Source organism: Lycium barbarum, chromosome 7, assembly GCF_019175385.1.
Source record: "Lycium barbarum isolate Lr01 chromosome 7, ASM1917538v2, whole genome shotgun sequence".
NCBI lineage: Eukaryota > Viridiplantae > Streptophyta > Magnoliopsida > Solanales > Solanaceae > Lycium > Lycium barbarum.
The window spans coordinates 90,799,550-90,821,974 of NC_083343.1; the positions used below are offsets into that span (position 1 = coordinate 90,799,550).

At 34.3% G+C, this 22,425-nt stretch overlaps 1 protein-coding gene across 2 annotated transcripts; it reads right to left on the reverse strand.

Moving 5' to 3' along the window:
• Positions 1 to 16,571: 16,571 nt before the first annotated feature.
• LOC132603543 (transcription factor TB1-like) lies at positions 16,572 to 19,883 on the reverse strand. Of its 2 annotated transcripts, none has more exons than XM_060316665.1 (4): positions 19,018 to 19,883; positions 17,399 to 18,219; positions 16,895 to 17,091; positions 16,572 to 16,721 (listed from the first exon to the last, which is right to left on the reverse strand). In XM_060316665.1, exons 2-3 carry the CDS (start codon positions 18,198 to 18,200, stop codon positions 16,916 to 16,918), a joined length of 978 nt encoding a protein of 325 aa, XP_060172648.1. In that variant the 5' UTR covers positions 18,201 to 18,219; positions 19,018 to 19,883; the 3' UTR covers positions 16,572 to 16,721; positions 16,895 to 16,915. The 2 variants fall into 2 exon arrangements, with proteins under 2 accessions (XP_060172648.1, XP_060172647.1); XM_060316664.1 differs by having other exon boundaries at positions 16,572 to 16,724.
• Positions 19,884 to 22,425: the final 2,542 nt, after the last annotated feature.

Here is a 22,425-nt window from a genome sequence, read left to right on the forward strand (position 1 = left end):
CGACATGTCCTACATGAATAGAGAGTGAATGCAAGTGTGAAACCAATAAGCGAGCCATGAACCAGTGGATAGGAAAGTTTATGAGACCTTGTTAGGAAAGGATCAGCATAATAAAGATAAGAGGGAATGAGTAGGATGAGTGTGGGAAAGCGAAGAATGGATTGTATAGAAGTAATATATTTTGAAGGACAAAGCAGTACGAAGTTAAGAATAAGGTCCCTTGTGCGAAGAATAAAGGATTAATTATAAAATGGAGTAAGTATGGGTATAGAAGAAAAAGGAAATATATGAAGTACACAAACTTAAGGAGTAGTTATATTGTGGAAAAAGGAGGATGCGTCTCCTATGGATACCCTATACTAAGACAGGACAGATAAAGTATCTAAAGGAATAAGCTGGGAAGAGACATGTGGCTATGAGTTGCGAGTTCCCCACATGACAATAAGGCGATAAAGTAAGGATATCATCAATACCAAGTAAAGATAAGATTATGATTGTCGTTGAAATCAATGCTGAGTACGATACAAGAATAAAAAAAAAGTATGACGCACAAGGGGTATTAGTTGCGCATGGGACTTAAATCCCTGATAAGACAGATGGCGGTTAAGGGAAATACGTTACGGTCACTGTGAGTCGATCATGGGGGCGAGAGGAATAGCTTGAGATGGAAAAGAAAAGTGGAAGATGACGCTGCCAGCGAATGCTGACTATTGAAGAATGGGATAAGTGACACTACATGGAGGGTACGGACGGTTTGACATACTGGTATTCTAAGTATCCCCATGAGACAGAGTTGTTAAGTGGAACAGAGGTAGACATTAACCCATAATTAACGATTTAGCTATGTAAAATGCATCCCTTATTTGGATTGTTACCTTGGCTGTACTACTGAATTACGCTACTACAAGATGAGTATGTTAAGACTTCGCACGTGAATTACGGCTGCTATAAATTATGGGAAATAGCATGAATATGATGTGGTATGAAAGGGGAATTGAGGAAAGGGATACATGAATTTAAGATTGGAAGTGAAGCAATGGATTGGCGAATGACATAAGTAAGACCCAAAAGGGGGGAAGCGAGTAAAGAAAGTATAAGTGTAGAGATTGGAACGACGAACTCCAAGATATGACAAGTATAGGCCCTAAAACAAAAATGAAATTTAAACGGAAATGATACATCCGTTATCGTTATACATTTCAGTATAGACATTAATGGAATCGACGAAAGGAACGTATTAAGCTTAAAATTAAAAGTAAGGATTGATGATCGAAGTGTGGATTTGTTTTGAAGACACCGTAAGGTAAGATTCATAAGGAGAAAGCGAGTGAATATAACGCAAAGATTCTAAACGCACTCAGATATGACGAATAGATGTAGTTCGAAGCGAGAATTTTTGTAGAAACGAGTTCAATAAGATCCAGGGGTTAATCAGCAAAGGAATAGAGTGATTGAAGGGTATCTTTTAAGATCGGACTAAAAATAATTTGTGAGGAATAAAAGAATTGAGCGATATTCCAATGAAGGGGGCAAATATTGACAAGATATTGGAGTAACAAACATGCTTATTATGGTATAACCGCATCAAAGGAAGAAGGATCCGATAACGGGATGTACCCGAGAATAGGAGTATGGACAAACTACAAGACTAGTTTGAACATTCGAGGACGAATGTTTTTAAAGGGGGGGAGGATGTTATACCCCGCATTTTCAGAGCATGAGCGTGACACGCACTTCCTCAAAATTTACAATCATTTTGTTGCCACATAATTTAAACTCACGTTGATAATATTGTATTTCGTACTTTTGTACGTCGGATTACTCATAAGCTGAGGTGGGGCCCACACGTCGAGATTTTTTTAGGAGACATGACAAGTTATATGAAGCAAATATGTGAAGTTGAACACAACTCAAGAAGGACCCTTGAGCCGAATCAAAGTGGAAGTCCTCCAAACAAATATTTTTAAGTAACGTTTTCGGGTGATCTGAATTTGAGGGGACAAAACGGTATTATAAGTTTGGAATTTAGAAAAGTACCAAGAAATAGAAGTTGTAGATAATTGAATTAGCCTTCCAACCATAGGTCGTGGGTCCACTGGTGACGTCGTAATAAGGATATATGGACGTTTTAAGGCAGAACGGTCAGTGGACTAGGCCCAATCCGAGCCCAACCGGGTTAGGCCCATTACCCATGTCTTTATAAGTGAAAATTTCGGCCTTCCTCCTCATTTTAAGACCAGGAACGCCCAGAAAATTCTGGGGAGAGAGAGAAAAAGAGTCTTGGAGAAGAAAAACCAATTTTGATCGAAATCTGAGCCCCGAATCCCAAAGCCCATGAAGGGAAAAGTGTTGTACGCTGCGTTGTCTTCAATTTGAGCTAAAAATCAACCAAGGAGAGGAGTGATAACGTGGTGTCTGCATGCTTAACATATGAAAAAGGTTCCTTTTCATTGTTAACGAGTTTATTTAGAGTTTCGACGGATTAGCATGGAGAGAATAGCCTGATAAATTCGTTTGTTGGTGTTGTGAATTATGGAATGAAACTTGAAGAAAATTTTGGATGATAATAAATGTATTTAACTTGTAAAATGTGGAGGATGTTGTTATTAATGTTATTGGTATTAATTTCAGCTTCTTTATGGAAATAAAAGTATTAAATAGTTATACCACAAATTGGTTGGTGGAGGAATTTAGGAAACAGTGTGCGGGCTGTTTTATGACATACGTTGGTATCGGAAATGATGTTAATACTATTGGTATTGTTTTTGATGTTGTTGGTTGCTGAATTGGAATTCGGGCTAGGCATATAAACAGGGGAGATGCTGCCCAATTTTTGGCAGAATATAAAATAGTATAATTTGAAATATGGTACAAATGTGCGATGACAGAGTCTAAGGTCAGTATGAATCCTTTTAAATGTAGACTTACAAGCTTGGACGAATAAGCGTAGCTTATAGGCGGTCGAACAGGTATGTTAAGGCTCGTCCCTTTCTTTCTTTTTGGCATGGTCTTTATGAAATGAACAGACGATATGTATATGATTCCAAAGAAATTCCTATTCTTAGAGCCACTAGGATGGCTAATGTTCTTGATTTCCATAAGCTATTTCACATGGTTTTGATGCGTATCTATGATGTCCGAAGTTCTATTTGATATGTTTCCGAATGGCATTCGAGAGATAATTGATATGAGTAATGTCTTGATTTTCAAATGATAGCACGTTTGATTATTCCATTGAGTCTTTGATATATTTTGATACATACATATGATTCCAGAGTTCTATTTTGATATAATCCGTAGTGACCTTCGAAAGGTATTTGATACGACTATTGTCTCGATTTTCAAATGATGGTTTGTTTTGATTATTCCATTGAGTCTCAGATATGATTTAAATTGCATATGGTTTCTCACTACTCTGCTCGTCCATGCCTCAATGTATCTTTCACTGCGTCCCGGGCCAGGGCATGTTCTCGTGCGTACTCCACTGCATTGTTCACCGCGTCCCTCACTAGAGGGTCGGGGCACGTTACAGATTGTGAAATTGATAGGAGAAAGCATGTCTAGTCTTCAAGCATGTTACAGATTAATCATGATTACAGATTTACTTGCCTTGAGAACGATGAAAGGAATGTTTCTAAAAGTCCCTACTATGTATTTCATTTTGTGATTTAAGAGATTAGGAGTGTAATAAGGGTCAGCGGGTTCGCTCGTCTCCGAATATGGGGTCGGGTGCCCATCACACCCTAGTAAGATTAGGGTGTGACACATAATTCCATGTGGGGCAATGGAATCGGAGCTCCGGAAGTAACTCCCAGACTAGGACTATAGGAGAATCCTCATCTGATTTGAAATTTCGAGGTCCATTTTTCCAACCACATACCTTAACCTCAATCCCATTGATCGTTTGCACCAAATCGTTTTGCACCAAACATTCTTACAATCATCTTCATTAGCGAAGTCTAGGAATACTATGTGATAATTAAAAACTCCAATCTTTACACTACCTCTTACAGTAATTTTCTTTGCAAATTTTGATCTAATATTTTCGTGTTGGGTCGGGTCTAGATGAATTTTCCAACAAGAGTGAACTTGTATTCTTGCGGCATCACGCGATAGAACTATCTTTCTTGGAAAATGATTGTCGCGACTCTATTATGGTTTGTAACTCTAGCTTTGACATTCGGATCCCCAAATCGATTATTCTTAGGGCACTGAATAGGAGGAGTCTGGGTTGCTATCGCATAGTTGGATTTTTGTGAAATTTCTTGTGTGGTAGCAATAGGCGTGTTGTTATTAGTGTTTACTTCAACCTGAAGCTCTAGTATCGGGAGCCCCGGCGTCCCCACAGGGTCGGAGAGTGGAGCTTAGGCGCTCAAGGGTGAAAGAAATGATTGTTGGTCTAATAACAGTCACAAGTTGTACGAAGAGCATTTTTTTAGAGAGAGAAAATTCTGAAAAATCATGTTGAGTTATCAATAGAAATTTGATTATCATAAAGGGAAAAGGTGCAAATATACACGACAACTCTGCGATTTAGAGCAGATATACCCCCCGTTTTAAAAGTGGTGTAAATATACCCCTGACGTTACAAAATGGTGCAAATATACCCTTTTTGCTGACGATTTTTTTTTTTAAAATCATTTAGTTTATTTTTTAATTAAAAAAAAAAATCATTTGGCTTTAAAAAAAAAGTCTACCCATATTTTTTAGTAGACATATTTTTCTAAAGTCACATGATAATTTTTTTCTGGTGGGTCGGGTCCGATTCGTTTAAAAAAATGGATAGACTTATTTTTTCTTAAAGCCACTGAGATATTATTTTTAAATGAATCATACCCGACCCACCAGAAAAATATTTACCATGTGGCGTTAGAAAAATACGTCTACTCAGAAAAAAAAATGAGTAGACTTTTTTTTTAAGCCAGATGACATTTTTTAACTAAAAAATAAGCTAAATGATTTTTTTTTTAAAAATTCAGTTAGCGAAAAGGGTATATTTGCACTTAAGGGCAAGAGTATATTTGCACAATTTTGTAACGGCAAGGATATATATACACCACTTTTTTAACAGGGGGTATATCTGCTCTAAATTGCAAAGTTGAGGGGTATATTTGCACTTTTGGCCTATTATAAATCGAGTTTACTAATCGCAGGATTGATTTTACTTCGAACATGACCTACCTAGAACGATGCCTATCCAAACTACTGAAATGTCAATGTCTCCCTGATCGTATCAATAATGAAGATGCATGTATAACTCCTGTATCAAATAACCAAGGCGTACTAGTAAAGGTCTATAACTAGCCTGTCACTTGCTAAATATAAGTTAGTAAGAGTTGCTAATCAGTGTCGGACGAACCAAACTTGTCGTACTCAATCTCCTTTGCTATCCAAAATCCCTTGCTAGGGACCTTGATTCAGATTCGAAGATATTCCCTCTATGTTAGCTACTCATAGAGATAAGTGATGAATGATGGTGATAAATAATATAATGAATTCAAACTATCAAACTAAAACATTCATGAAGAACCACAACCTTAAGAACTAAGAAATTACAAGAGAGAGAACAAAGAAGGCTTAAGATCAATGATGCTTCCGTCGTCGTTTGAGCCTCTATCAGTCTCCCTCTTTGAGACGACCTGTCAACCCTAGAATATGACTTCCTCTCAAAAATGTGTAGAACATGTATTTATAGTGTTAGGATTTGACCATGGGCTGGATCTATAAGTGAAGTCCAAAACCGACTCCGATTTGCAGAATTTGTAAGGGCACCTCATGTGGCATGGCAAGGGGGCACGTGATGCCTTTGTATTTTCTGCGACGCTTCACTAAAATGGGTATATCACTCTTGTACGACCTCGGAATGTGATGATTCTTGTCGCTATTGTTTAGCAATCATGACACGGATCTAGTGGCTCGACAGAACACCTTTTAGAGATAATTGTACTAGTTGGCACACCATGTAGCTATGTATGTGGGATCTTAATGCATTTTTCAACTCCTTTTCATGCATACTTGACTCTTAGGTGCTCAGCTCGTTCCGAATACTCAAGAATGACTTCTAATCAGACTTCATAGTCATATTTCTCCTCTTTTTGCATCAAAACATCGGCTTCCCATAAAATCTTCAGCTAAACAAAATAACACGCATATCAAGTGTAAAGTAATAGGAATGCACTTAAAACGTGAGAAAAGAGTAACAAATGAGAGGCGGAAAGTGTCTAAAAACATGTACTTCTAGATGCCGATAAATTATATATAAACCTCCTTGAAGCAGGAGTTTATATTCATGTTTTGGTTAGGATAGTATAGGACTCTTAGCTATAGCTGTAGTCCCATCTAAATGATCATGTACTAAGTTTGGAATGTCAAATTCAAGGAGTATATTTTTGCTCATCAATGATCAATGGAGTAGATTTTGAATTAAAAAATTAGACACTGTCTTCCCGAAGTGCCCTCTTAAAATTGGAAGCTGACCAAACATGTGGAATATTATGGAGAAACTCAATCCAATTCCTAAATAGAGTTTGTCCAGTGGGTAAAACCAGCTCATGGTCTGATTATGGCCAACACATATGGGAGTTACAGAGAAAGAAAAGATAAAGCATGCATTGGAGTAGTAATTAGGGACCATAATGGCAACCTGATTATGACATTCTCAATACCTGTACAGTGAAAAAGCACTACTATAGTCGAGGCATTGGCAGCTAACTATGCCAACAAATGGTGTATGCAAAGTGGTTTTATGCATTTCAACTTGGAAGTAGACTCTTTAATCATCAACAACATGATTAGACATGAATACAGCTCCAACTTAAAGCTTAGGAATTTGATAAACCAGCTCATGGTCTGATTATGGCCAACACATATGGGAGTTACAGAGAAAGAAAAGATAAAGCATGCATTGGAGTAGTAATTAGGGACCATAATGGCAACCTGATTATGACATTCTCAATACCTGTACAGTGAAAAAGCACTACTATAGTCGAGGCATTGGCAGCTAACTATGCCAACAAATGGTGTATGCAAAGTGGTTTTATGCATTTCAACTTGGAAGTAGACTCTTTAATCATCAACAACATGATTAGACATGAATACAGCTCCAACTTAAAGCTTAGGAATTTGATCAAGAGCTAATGGAATCCTAAGGGACTCACAGGCCACCATATCTCATTGTTTTAGAGAAGCTAATCAGGTAGGGGATATTCTTGCTAAAATGACATTTTTGAGTCAAAATAGTACCTTTTATGGCTATTTCAGTATCTTCTGAAAAAGATGAAGGGATAATTTTAACTCGACAAAATTCACTTGCCTAGTATAAGAAAGAGGTTTGGCAAGGCTAATTCTTTTGTTAATTTATTAGAGTAAGCTAGTTAGTGAGAAAGATTTTGTATAGTAAGTCTCTTTCGTTTGGGTGACTGTATACAATAGTCTGGTGTCACCTCTTGGAGATACGGTCCTATGTCTCCCTCTTCTTTTTGTAATTACAGATTGACGAATGAAATAGGAAGGGTATTGCCAGCCCAAACACCAAAGGTACTACCTAAGGTGATGGCAAATTTAACAATAAGAAAAACATATCTTTATTTGTGTATTCTATGAATGAGGGATAAATTCAAACATTAAAACTGGTGAAACAAAAGCTCCAGAAACAAAATGCACAAAACTTTAACGCAAATTACACCCATAGTAATCATATGGGAAACCTGGAAGACACACTATGCTTGTATATATGGGAGCCAGAGACACTTTTCACTAACAAAGATGAGATATCAAGTGGAGAGGACATTGAAGATGGCAAGGAGAAGAATGCTACCAAAATTCAACTTGGATGTTGCTTGGTGCGACTTCTGTGATCTGATAAAGAAGTTGAGACCCACACTCACATGCCAAATAGGGTGAAGCTCAACACTGATGGGAGTTATATTCATGGTTCTGGGAAGGCAGGAATAGGAGGCATCATAAGAAATGAGGAAGGAGACATTATTCAAGCTTATGCTGTCACAGTGAGATGCAACAACAGCAATATGGCGGAGACTATAGCAGCTAGTTATGGGTGGATTTGTGCAACAACCTCGGCCTCACAGAGCTGAATTTGGAATTTAACTCCCGAATTATCATTAACGTGCTTCAGAACAATGCCACCAACAACTACAAATTGAAGAGGAGAATAGACGAGATTCTGGAAATCATGAGGTTGCTGAGTGTTAGTGTCAAACACCGCTATAGAGAGGAAAATCAAGTGGCCGATAGCTTGGCAAAATATGCTTCAAGTCAAGAAATTGGCCTTCATTTTGGCGCCTACCAAGCCTTACCCAAAGAGATGCCAAGGGAGCTTACCAATTGAACAAATGCCAACTCCCTAGTCTCAGAATTCGATATGATAAGACTTAACTTTTTTGTTAGTTAAGGTATGCACTAATTAGTATAGATAGAGTAGGTTCTTACTTGCAAATAAATCCTAATCTTTTTTGCTCATTGACTGGATTGGTTTTCCAGTCAAGTGTCGCTTAATCCCCCTCGTGTGTAATTTTTTGCTGGAATATAACATATCTCCCAAAAAAAAAAAAAAAAAAAAAACAAATACTGCTAACATACTCTTTGCTGTCGGAATTTGGTTTGGATAGAGTTGATAATGACCCTAGTAATTAAGCAAGCTTATATTGAAGCACAATTGAACTCTGATCCTTCAGTTTTCGTAAATCAGAAAAGACAAAATTATTTGAGATGATCATGACATAGTAACTTTTGCCCAAATCTTATACAGTTATACTCTCTCTGTTCCAATTTATACGACACTTTTTTTTTTTAGTCAGTCCAAAAGAATGACACATTTGTATAATTAGCAACAACTTAACTTTAAAATTCTCCTTTTACCCTTAATGAAATGATTTCTAGCCACAAAAACTTTTTAGCTTATTTTAGACCAGAACATTCAAAATTCTTCCTTTCTTTTTTAAACTTCGTCACCAGTCAAACACTCTTTATAAATTGAGACGGAAAATGTATGTATATTAAAAAATTCACTAAATATTTAATTTTGAAGCCAATTATTATTTATATCAAATCTCGAATCCGCAATAAGATATGAAATATTATATAGTCAATGATAGCATTTCCCCTTTCTCCAACGAATCAGAGTCCTCATGACAGTTAGCTTGCTTCTCTCTATCTATGTGAACAAAGTACCATTACTTAAAGGGTTTATCACAATAATCTTCACGAAATACGAAGAAGGGTGAATCATCTCTCTTTTTCTTTTTCTTTTGTCCTTTCTCTTTTTGCTTCTCACATGCAAAAAAACAGTGCGCACGTGTGTGGACAGAAACCTATAGTATGGGGGACCCATAGGTCAAGAACCCTAATCTCTGCTGTTTCCACTAATTAAGGTTGGGGACCATGATTGAGACGTATCGTACTATGGGATTTTGAAGCATCTTCTTTCAAATGTGTTATTAACTCGATTGTATGGCATTTATTCACTAGATCAATGTATAGGAATCATCGTTTAAAAATTCCCTAGTAAAAAACTCCTCCTATGTAAATAGATCAATGCATAGGAATTATCTTTTTGATGTCCCTTGAGTTTCTGTTGGTATTATTGTGAAGATAACAGTCATATCTTCATAATCAAGTTAGAATTTTTTTGGGAGCCGATAGGAAATCCTACTCTTCAAAGATGGATTGTGTTCCATCATAAGTAGGTGCAGGGTGTTGTAACGAATGTGGTTTTTGCTGATATGAATAAAATTCAGTGTGCGAGTTAATTAAAAAAAAAAGTATGGCATTTATTCACTTTGATTTATTCATGCTTTTTTAATTACATTTGTCTTTCTTGGTTTCGCCCCACTGCAGCTTCATCCAAAACCCTAGTAGATCAAGCTTTCTGTTCTTTTTTCCTGAACATGTTTTCCATAATGATATTCGATAGAGAAGAATGTGAATTAAGTAGCTTATCATGATTCTTGTCACATGTGATTCTTTTCAAATTTTTTTGCGTGGAATGCCCTTCAAAGGCACTGGTCTTTAATTTTGGTTCTTCCCTAAAAATTCATTAGTCATGAGTTCGAATTTCAGCTTAATTAAAAGTTTTTAAAAAAATCGCAACTAGAATTTGGATTTAGAAGGTAATCAGAGTTTTGCTACTTTCAGGCAGAGTTTAAAGCAAACTCTGTCTTAAAGCAAAGTTTGAACTCTGCCTGATCAGAGTTTCAAGTCTTTGTAACAAAGAGAATAGTTATACATAGTTTACTTATTCATGTATTACTACTATTTATTATATCTTTTATCCTGCATAAAATAATATATAAATTGACTCATTAGTTAAATGTGTTTTAGTTATGTGAGATTTTAAACTCATAACCAAATATAATATACTTGATGTGCTGAATATTTTATATAGCAACTAAAAAGATACCAAACATGAAACTATTGTTTGGCCACTAGAATTATTCACTTTTTTCTGAAATTTTTTACTTTATTTGAAAATCAGTGTTCGGCCATGAAAATTTCAAATACAAGTTGTATTTTGAATTTGGAAAACACCTAAAACCCTATTTTTCCACGTTTTCATTTTCAATACATTCATACAACTAAATATTTGTTGCAAGAACTATAACCAAACATAATTCCAAAACTCTAACTTCAAAAATTCCAAACAAAATAAAAAATATTTCATTAATATATTAATTTTAACATATGAATAATTCATTTTCTAACCGGCAATCAAACGACCCCTAAAGGTATATATGCTTTCTTTACCTCCTCATGGCCACACGTCCGTATCAATGAAAGAGATGTACAATTGAGAACTTTAACTATACCCTAAAAAAGCTGTTGTCTTGGTGTCTCTAAAGTCAAACTAGTGTTATTTAGTCCATATTAAGTTCGGGCTCAAACTAACATGAAAAATTAAATTTGTAAATATATCTTCTTTTTTTCAAAAATTTGCCCGTATTTCGTTGTTTTTGTAACATCAGTTTGACACTTTCTATAACTTCTAAAATATTTGAATATAAAAAAGTATCTGAAAGTTAAAGGAGAATATTTTTTAGTTTATATATTAGACTTTTTTTTCAAAAAATTAAAAATCAAACAAATGTATGCACAAAAGCTCTTCAAATTTCTATTCTATTGAAAATATTTGAGATTATAATCTCCAATGATTCAAATTGAGTTTTATCATATGTAAAATTAATTTCGTGTGTTTCTCTGAATTGAACCCCTATTGACTAACTTACTTTTTGGTAAAACATATGTTGTATTTAACTAATGTCAAAAGTATATAATGCTACAATATTGAAATCAATAAAGTTAACTTATAAATAAATATAAATAATTAAAAGCCTTGGTAATGCAAGATACTCTTATAGATATTCTTTCCAGTTAAATCAAACAAAAAAAAATACTGAAAAATCAATGAGTTTAAATTGTTCTTACTTTAAGCTTTCTTTTTCTTTCCAAAAGATGCATGTTGAGACATAACATTTTTTCCCTTTTTCTAAATTTTGAACCTTCTTCTGGAATTTAGTTGTAATAATTATTTTGTCCTAAATTATATAAAATATTTATTATGTTATATTTTGTAAAAAAATTGTTTTTTTCTTGCAATTGTATAGTATTATTACTCTTTGGAAATCAAATTGTATTTTCTTTAACTACAATGTTTTGTCAAACTGTTTTCAGAATATACATGAAAATAATATTTAATAGTTCATCTTTTAATATAATTAAATTTTATGCTAAAATTTTGCGCAAGTAAAATTAGGTTAAATAACTACCGTACTTTGGAGTTCATTTTTTGAGTAAGACGGAAGGACTTACATATTTGATACCTTATTAAAGTATTTAACAATTATATAAGTTATTTTTGTTTATTCTTTTAATCTAGAATTTAATCCTACCTTGAATGAAATCTATATTAATCACTTTTGACAACATATACCACATAAATTATAGGAGAAAATAATTTTTAAAATAAACTTTACGTTTAATCGGAGGAATAAAAATTTAATATAGTAAAATAAATGGTAAATAGCATCAATATGTAATAAATAATATTATAAGAACAATATTTTACTTCAAATATGTATAATTGTGCTTTGGGGGTTCGCTATCATCTTTTTCATCACATCATTGTTTTTAGTGGTATGTAAAAGTCCTTAAAATTTACCAAAATGTTTGAGGAGTTATAAAGTCATAAAAATTTTCACTACAGGTAAAAATGACCAAAAAAAATCTTGTGAGGACTACAAAAAATGAATATCCTATTGCTTCATGCTGTGCAATTAATTACGAGAATTAATTTTAAAGGGTTAAAAAAAATTATCTCCTAACCCTTCACGCTTTTGGCATAATAGGTAACGCCTAGATAGAAGGAAATGAAATAAGGACTTACAGCAAGGAATATCGATCGAATATGTAGACCAAAACTCATCGAGATAGATCATTTTTTGAAAGTTTACTTCAAATTCCATGTACAATCAAACCTCTTTATAATGGCAGCATTTGTCTGAAATTTTCATAGCTGATATAGTGAGGTGCTGTTATGTATGTATACTGTCATTTGAGTTTGGATCTCATTTAGCTGTTATAAACAAAAGTACGCATAAATTTATTTTTCTATACTATTTTTTATATATGCTATAAACGAAAACAAAATACTTGTTAATTTTAAAATCTCGATTGATTTTTCTGTTTTATTAATAAAAATTGAAGTGACTAATAAATTCATAACTAATTATACCTTACTAAGGAGCATATGCATTTTAAATTAATTGCAAATTGAAATATTTCAAATTTGACGTACGAATTCTACAATTATAGATTATTTCGTAAATTTCAATCTCTTAGTGATAATATAACACTTGAATTAACGAAGATTTTTGTCCAAACTTTCAGCAAAAAGGAATTCAATAGCTTTCTCTTGATGATTATCATAAATATTTTAATATTTTATTTTTATACATAATATATTTCTTGCAAAAGATTACTTCCCCTAGTTCAAAAAGATTATTCACTTAGCCATTTGCACACCTCTTAAGAAAATACTAACTCCCAGGCAAAAATAGGTAATTTGACTAAACTAACCCAAATTAAATAAATATTGGATTCGGTCACTTAATAGTTAATACATAATAAGGGTAAATCTGAAATAATAATGTTAATGTTTTCTTGATTAGGTAAGTGGACACCCTTTTTTAACCAAAAAATAAAGGCTAAGCAGACACTCTTTTTGAATCAGAGGGAGTATTACACAATATTTGGGTATGACTATTATAGAGAGGTAATTTTACAAAGAGTGTACCGCTCTAATGACTGGCATTGCTGTTATAGGTAGTTAGCTGTTATAGAGAAGTAAAATATAACATGAAAAATCGATTCCGGAGAAAATCAGACCGTTATAGTGAAATGTCGTTATAACAAATGACAATTATAGAGAGATTTGATTGTATCACATTTTCTTTCCTTTTTGTGCATTAGCTTCCTCGTTAAAAATCAAGTGAGTATTAAGGAACTAATATTCACAACATTTCTTTTTTAGTGTGCTAAACCTGACAGTCAGCAATCTAATATACAGTCAGACCTCTCTATAATGACACCCGCATATAACAGCACCTCTCTATAACAACCAACCTTGTTTTTGAACCAATTTTTATGTTATATTTTACTTCTCTATAACAACGTTTCACTTATAACAGCAACAACCAACTTTATAACAGTACGCTCTTTGTAATAATTTATTAAATGATCAAATATTTGGTCAAAATCTCTACACTTATTATTGGTAATCATAGATATTCCATTTTTATAAAGATGGTTAATTATTATATTACCATAAAAAGAAGATAGCTGTTATATGGGGTATATATATATTCACCATTAAATGATATTTCTTCGTTATACAAAGTGTGATTAAGCTTAGAATTTGGTAATTAAAAATGCAAATTAGATTTATGCATCTTTTTTGCCTATACCAGTGAAATATTATTTAATTATCAATGCCGTTATAGGTGTATAACAGCCATCCTCTATAACAGCTGAAAAATTTCGAACACAAAGATGTTATAGAGAAGTTTGACTATAGTTGACAAACAAGTGAATCATAGCCTGTTTGGTCAAGCTTATTTTTCTCCAAAAGTATTAACTTTTTTAAAAAGTGCTTATTGTTAGAAAAGCGAAGTTTTTGACCAAGCTTTTGAAAGTTTTTGAGGAGTAGCAGAAACAGTTTTCAGAAGCTAAAAAAGTAGTTTTTCCCCGTAAGCACTTTTTTGGAAGACACTTTTGAGAAAAATACACTTAAAATCACTTTTTAAAAGCTTGACCAAACGCTAATTGCTGCTCAAAATCATTTTTTAAATTAATTGGTCAAACACAAACTGTTTCTCACAAAAAGTATTTTTTTAAAAAAACACTTTTAAGAAAAAATACTTTTTAAAATAAGCTTATTTTAGAAGCTTGGCCAAACAGGCTACTAATCAGCTGAAGCCAAGGAAAGATTTAAAAAACTGCTTCTTTAGATTCGATAAAGTCAGTGGCTGTTTTGGTCTTTTTATAATGAGGATAATTCTTCAAACGTTGTCCTCTAATTTCCACTAAATACGATCTACAAATATTTAACACAAGGTCCTTCATGAAAATCATAGACATTTACACGATTGTAAATCATTTTATTACGACTAAAATGAGAATTTTATATTTGAATTATTTAAAAATATGTTTTTCGTTTTAAACAAAGAATTTGTATTACATAAATTGAGAAAGAGGGAGCATTAGTTTTGATTGATAAAAAAAAATTAAATATGTAAATGTGTTATTGTTTTTTAAACGGACTAAAAAATAAAATATAGCACATAAATTAGAACATAAGGAATAATAAGTCCGTTTCCAGAGACTGGTGTGCCCCAAAATTAGTAATAATTCCGTACTATTAATATTCCTCGTCTAATAGAGAAAAAACGATTTAGTTTTTTAACCATTCATCTATTGCAAGGTTTCGTACATTATATCAGTGAAGAAATTGAATTGAAGACATAACATGCATAACCATTCATTCAAAATTACTTAAGTTGCTCTAATCGTTTAATTATTTCTTCCATCTTATTATTGCCGATTCGGTTTGTTTTATCAAAATTAATCCCTATAGTAAAATACCATGGTTTATAAATATATGAGTTGGGCTTCCACATGGATGGTTAAATTGAAAGTAAAAATAAGCAAAAGAGGTAGAAAGCATCTTGCCACATCCAAAAAGCAAAATTAGCTCGTATTTGGTTAATTAACACAAGTCTTGCTATAGCTTTATGAATTAAAAAAAAAATGATGAGAATGTATTGGTAATTAATTAGCAATTACTCCATCATATGTTTATGTCTTGAATGTATTGAACTTGCAATACGTACCGTTGAGTTAATCCAGTGGTTCCCACAACAATTCCATCATATGTTTATGTATGGAATGTATTGAACTTGCAATACTATTAAGTTATAGTCTGTTTAGCTAGACTTCAAACACCTGCTTATTTTGAAATATGTATTTTTGTCAGAAGTTTTTTTGAAAAAGTATTTGTTGAATAGTAGCTCGTATTTGGCTAATTAATTTCAAAAGCAGTAGCAGTTTGTATTTGGTCAAGATTTCAAAAGTGTTTCGGAAGAAAAGCTACTTTTTTTAACTTATGAAAAACAACTTTTGCTATTACTTAAAACATCTCAACTTCTAAAATAAACACTTTTGTCTTTCTAGAAGCTTGGATAGGATGTCAATCGAGTGATTCCCACAATTATCCCGTCATATTTTTATGTCTTGTATGTATTGTTCTCATATCATATAGTTCCTCCATATAAAATGAATGCAGACAAATGGAAGTCTTTATCATCTTTTTAAACACTACATCAAAAGTAGGTGGCTGAAGTCGTAAATATAGAAGGATATTTTGCAAGTCATTCCAAACATACAGTAGCAGACAAAAATAATAGTTTTTCACTTATTACTAGTTACTACCATGATCATGCTAAGTGTCTCTACATAATGGACTAATTTATAGGAAAATATGCTCTCCAAGAATTTTCCCAATGACAACTAGAAATAAAGGAAGTATATATAAGAGGACGAGCAAGAAATTGTAGACATTGAAATCTTGATGATGAAAATACTACTAGTACCTGTAATAGTTTTGCCCATCTTGAGAACTTTGATGTTGTAGCTAGCCTCACTGCAGTAATGACTTTGACTGATATCTATAACATTTTAGATGTTCTTTAAATTTAAAAAAAAAAAAAAAAAAAAAAAAAGGAAGAAGAAGAAGAAAGAAACCAAGAGGACGACGTGATTTTAGGAACTTGCTGGATCATTATAAATAGTACACTTAAAATGAGAATACATATTGAGATTTCTATCACAAAACTTCTCCTAGGTAGTTCGAATGTTAACTAATTATCTGAATGAGAAATTATTTGACTAAATTATAGGCAAAAAGATTCAGAAAACGAGAGACATTTGGTAAAATAAATAAACGGACGCAATTGATGAGAGAGTAAACAAAAGAGTCTTTTGATATAATAATATACACAGAATGAAGGATACGAGTTTATTTTTATAGAAATCAACAGAACCAAATAGATTTCCAATGAAGTTACACGAACTGAAGAATGTTGTGACAGTTGTCCCCAGAATTTCCTTGCTCTCTCGGCTAATTCAAGAAAACGGAAAGTCTGTATTTGATGCTGCTAAAAGGAAGAAAAAAAAATGAAAGAAGAAAATCAGGTATATGTAGTTGGTGAGAATACGTTAACCATGTAGCAATAAAATCGAAATAATAATCTATTTTGATTTTTCTTTTCATGTGATTATATATTTATACTTATAAATGAACATAGAAATGGATTCCGAAATTTACCTCATGGATAATTCCAGTATTTTACTGATAGTTGAAGATGGCATACGGGTTCCAATTGCCAGTAGCTACCAAATTACCATCATTATTAGTAACAGTTTTCTCTTTAGTCCCTAAAAAGAGCTGCTTCTTATGGTGGGAGGTTAGTTCTTCAACTTCAGCTTGCATTTCATGAGAAGGATGATTCGCGCTAGTATGTCCTGATGAAAACATAATTAAGTACTTAAATTGCTTTTATAATAGTTTCGGTTTACAAGTTAGATTGTCACACAATTTAGTATGATACGAAAGCAGGCAAAGATCTTGAGTTCAAGTTTCACCATTGCCTTTAATATATCTAAAAGAATTTCACTTGGTTGGCCTCACAAAAAGAGTCTGGCGGTATGTTTTCACTTGGTTGGCCTCACAAAAAGAGTCTGGCGGTATGTGAGGGCAGGTTGAAGACATAATTAACTAATAAGAAGTGTTTCTCTAATAGTTTAGGTTTTTAATATCCGTGGTAATTACCTGACTGTTCACCCCTTTCGAAGGAACTCCAAGATCTTAGGTTCAAATCATGCGCCATTGCTTCAAAACTAAGCTTTGATCCAGCAAATATTTTCTTCAATCTTGTTCTCTCCCTTGCCGTTTCTCTTGCTTGTTTCCTTGACTCCTTTGCAAAAGGATGATGAAATGCAGCTCTTATATGAGCCGGTCTAGCCTTCTTCTTCTTTTTCTTTTCCTTGTTGCAAGAATCTCCTTTACCATTTTCCTTGTGGTTTTGATTATTAGATGGAGATTCATCTCCTGATACAACTTCACATTCAGAACCAGTAGAGGATGCACTATTTCTTTGGAGAGGACCTCTGGAGAGCTCCTTGATTGCAGATTTCGACTTTATAAACAACCATTCCATCGTTTTGCTGGCCTTGTCTAACCTCAGAATGTCTTGTAAACTGAAAAACTTACGAGCAATATCTATGGAAAGTCTTATTCTTCTGTCTCTGGGGCCTCTAGCAGTGTTGATCTTGCTGTGTCTGTCTTTCTTATTAGAAGCTCTCTTGTTTCTTTGAATTCTAGTTGTGCTGCTTAATTCAGTTTTCTTGTTCTTACACCCTTTTTCTTCTGTCATGTTGATAGCAGTCTCGGTGCTCTCAGCTAGGGCATCATCATCAAGAGTCTGATCATCATGAGTTGTAGGCAAGGGGGTTTGTGGCTGTTGAAGCAAATGTTCTTGGTAATATTGGAAGAAAAGATCATGTTCATGTTCATAATGCATACAAGGAGAAGGGATGGGGCTGTAATTGCAGCTGTTGCTTGAGGGATACATAATTTGCTAGCTTTATATTCTGCAGCAGTACAAATAATTAGAGCTTGAGAAAGACTGATATTAACACAACATGACTAGCTAGCTGCATCAGATAAAGTTGAGACAGTAAAACCTTTTGCCTGAACTTTCTACATAAGCTAGCTGCATCAACAAGGGAGAAAAAAGCATGTAATTGAGAAAGACTTATTTGAAAGAGACTTAATTAGTACATATCATTCTCATAGGTAGATTTGTTAGAACTTATTCGAAAGAGACTTAATTAGTACTATATATCATTCTCATAGGTAGATTTGTTAGTATCAATTTTTCTTTTTCTCCCTTCTCTATCTCCGTGCTTGTGTTACATGAGTCATGACAAAGATGGTGTTTTTGTGCGGCTTTTAAAATATGTGAGGACGTACTACAGCTTCATGTATATGGTGTTTGAGAGAGACTTATTCATTTGTATCATCCTCAAAATATAGCATTTTATTGTGAAATACTCCCCCCGTTTCAATTTATATGAACCTATTTGATTGGGCACGATATTTAAGAAAGAGTGAAGACTTTTGAAACTTGTGGTTCAAAATAAGCCTTGAAAATTTGTGTGGCTGTAAATCATTCATAAAGTGAATTTGTTTCCAAATTAAGAAAGAGACCATTCATTTTGGCACAAACTAAAAAGAAAATAGAATCAAACAAATTGAAACAAAGGGAGTATGGTGTTATTTCACAATATACATCTGTATTTATATAGGAGTACTATAGCTAGCAAGCCCTATGTGAGGATTAAGCTTGGCCAAATTGAAACTTGAGAAAGATAAGGGAAGAAACTTACCAGAGATTTACATTTGCTTCATCTTTGCAATTCCTAAAGCAAAAGTTAGCAAGCATAATTTGTTCATGAAAGAGAAGGGGGAAAAAGGCAATGATAGAGAGAGGAGTAGCAGCACAAGTGTACGAGTAATAGAACATAGTTTTATGGGAAAGTGAATGGATAGGAAGAACTTCTACTTGTACCACTTCACGTGATATCAGCTGACATATTGACTAAAACTCTTCCCTCCCCAACCCACTATACGATACTACATTTTCTTAGCAATGCCTGTAATAATCAAACAGTAACCATAAAGTGCTATGCAGGGGAGAATTGACAATGGCCTTTGCTCCTTTATTTGTTCATTTACTTTCATCTTATTCCAACTTATTCCAACTAAATACCTCATTCACCAATATCGTTGAAGATAGAAATGTCCATGTATCATCAAACTTCAGAGTCTAATGGAATTAATAGAAGTGTCCCACACAATATGTGTATGTGTTCGCTCTCACTACCTATCCCTCTTATGTAATGGAAACATTGGAAAAAAAGGTGCCAATGTACAAACTCTTCAAGTACAATTATTACAATTGAGGAAATAACATAAACCATAGTGTAGGTAAATTAGATCTAAGGCTTTGATTGGTGAGGGAGTGAGAGGAGAGGCCCTTGTTTATAGAAGCTGTAAGTCAAATAGTACAACTATTGAAAATAGGGTCCTCTCTGTCCATGTCGCTTTCTTTATAAAGATAAACTCTCTCTCTCTCTTTCCATGATTCCATCAACAATACATTACCCAACTACCCAAGCTAGCTATGTCGTTCTAATTTATGTTTTTTCTAAACATTTCATTGATTACTAGGTCACTTCTTTGAGTGTGCACTCACTTTTTTTTTCTTTTTTTTTTTTCATTCTCCACATATAATCTCTTTCCCACAACATGACTTTATACCAAGCTATGTGCTCATTTATATTTTTGCCTTTGTGCCAATTTGTGCTTGAAACCATATGATTCTCCGTCATTTCATTAATTACTAGATCACGCCCTTGAGTGCACACCCCTTTTCTTTGGAGTCTAACTCTTGGATTTTAGTTGTCCTAAAAACTTTTATAGCCTCACAGCCTCATAGACCGTGGATGTTTATGACCAGGAATTTTCAACTTCTGGTTATTGTGAAGTCCAGGAATATCTTACTCCGGTTAACGTTATAATCGGGAAACAAACCATCGTTCCTTTTAGCCATTTAACTGGACGACTTTATAAGAGAGGGTCCTTTTATGTTTGTGGTGCTTATGAAGAGGACATCTCCTGTGTTCGGATTCGTAATCCTTATTTGCGTCTAATTGCAAGCAATTTTAAGAATGATTTTGTTCATTCAAACATATACAAGAATGTTTAGAAGGTGCAAGTTTTGCTTCATTCCATTCCTTGAACGTACACAAGTGTTTACAACTTTGCATATATGACAGTTTACAGGAAATGAACAAAAATACATTGCAATAGATTGCGGCCGTGCTGACATCTATTGGGTCTAGGCAGATCTTGATTCTAAGTCCTTCTATATTTTTTTCCCCTGGATCGATCTTGAAGTCCCAGTCTTCCAGGGCCAGTTCGGGCTATCTCCGACATCTTTTCATGAGCACGAAATATAAGGGTTCGGGCATAATGCCTTCCTTTAACTTCGTTCCATATCTATCTTCATATGCTTTTGGTACTTATTGTTATGGTTCCTATTACTTTGCTGTAACAGTCCCCAGTGTTCATAGACATTATTATTCTTCATAAGAATTGTTTTCTGGTGACTCGCTTAAAAAATACTCCTGCCTCCTGTCAGTCCGTGGTCCTGACGGGTACGGTTCAAACCGGCGTCTAGAATGCCACCGACCAAATTTCAGTTGATCTTGATTTCGGATAGTAGAAGATGCCGATATATCTACCTGATCATCTTCTAAGTGAATCTTTGACTCATACCTATTGTGAACATCCATCCAAGTTGTCGCGGGAAACTCTTACAAGCTTTCCTTTAATTTTAATGAAGCACTCGAGCTTTTTGAGTTCGAACCCTTAGTGAAAGCCTCCGCTACCCATTCATATGATACTATGGGCAACATCATGCGTTCCTTTTGGAATCTTATCACAAATTCCCACAATAACTCCGTGTCTTCCTGAGCTATTTTGAAGATATCCGCTTTTCTTGCTGACACCTTTTTTGCTCCAGCGTGTGCCTTGATAAAAGCATATGCCAGCATTTCAAAAGAATTAATAGAATGTTCAAGAAGTAAATGATACCAAGTCATTGCCCCTTTGGACAATGTTTCACTGAACTTTTTTAGTATAACAGATTCAATTTCGTCTGGTTGCATGTGATTACCTTTCATAGTGTAAGTGTACGATGTCACATGCTCCTGCGGATCCGTGATTCCATTATATTTAGGTAGATCCGTCATTTTAAACCTCTTGGGGATCAATTTCGACGCTGCACTTGGTGGGAACGGCATATAGACGTATCTTTTTTAGTTCGATCACTTTAACACCGGCAGAGCTCCCAGGATCTGATCTATCCGAGTAGTGAACGCCTTCAATTATTTATCATTGCGATCCAGTTGGCTAGTTAACTCCTTTCATTTTTTTCCAATTGACTAGATAAAGCCTTCTTTCGGAAACAGCCGTCCTACCTTGGTAGGAGTAAGGTCTGCGTACACTATACCCTCCCCAGACCCCACGTTGTGGGATTTCACTGGGTTGTTGTTGTTGTTGTTGACTAGATAAAGCTTGAAGATACTTCATGATTTTCGGTGCTTTATTATTACCGGAACCATGTCTGCTACCTTCTCTTTGATCCTCATTCCTGATTGCTGCATTACCATTAGCCAAGCATGCACCAGTTCCATGTTTCTTTTGTAGATCCGCAATTGCCTTCTGTTGTTTTTGCAACATGTCTAAGATTTTCGTCAAATCTGACCCGATGACCCTTATTTCGCTTCAGCGTCACCATTATCATTTGAGGTCAAATCATCCTCGATGTGCGTAGACGCTCGAGGTGAAATAATAGATTCATGCCTTTCCCAAATTTCTCCTATAGCCGGATCAACCGCTGGAGCAGTTGTGTTGTTCAACAACTCTTTGTTAGTAGTGTTGGTTTGATCTCCAATATTTGCCATAATTCCAAATTACCTGATTTCATGAATTTACGAGTGATTAGTAAGGTGATTAGAGCAACAAAACAATGTCACACTTATCCTTAGCCCTACTGTAACAACCCTTCCGATCGTTATGAAAAATGTAGGGTTAACCCACCAAATAGAACCTTCCCAAGGGTAGTGCGAGCTAATAGAAACTCCGTTGTATAAGTCTAAGAACTGAAAACTTAACTTGTTTGGGGTTATTGTTTTATTGTATTTAGTCCGTCGGGGGGGGGGGGGGTG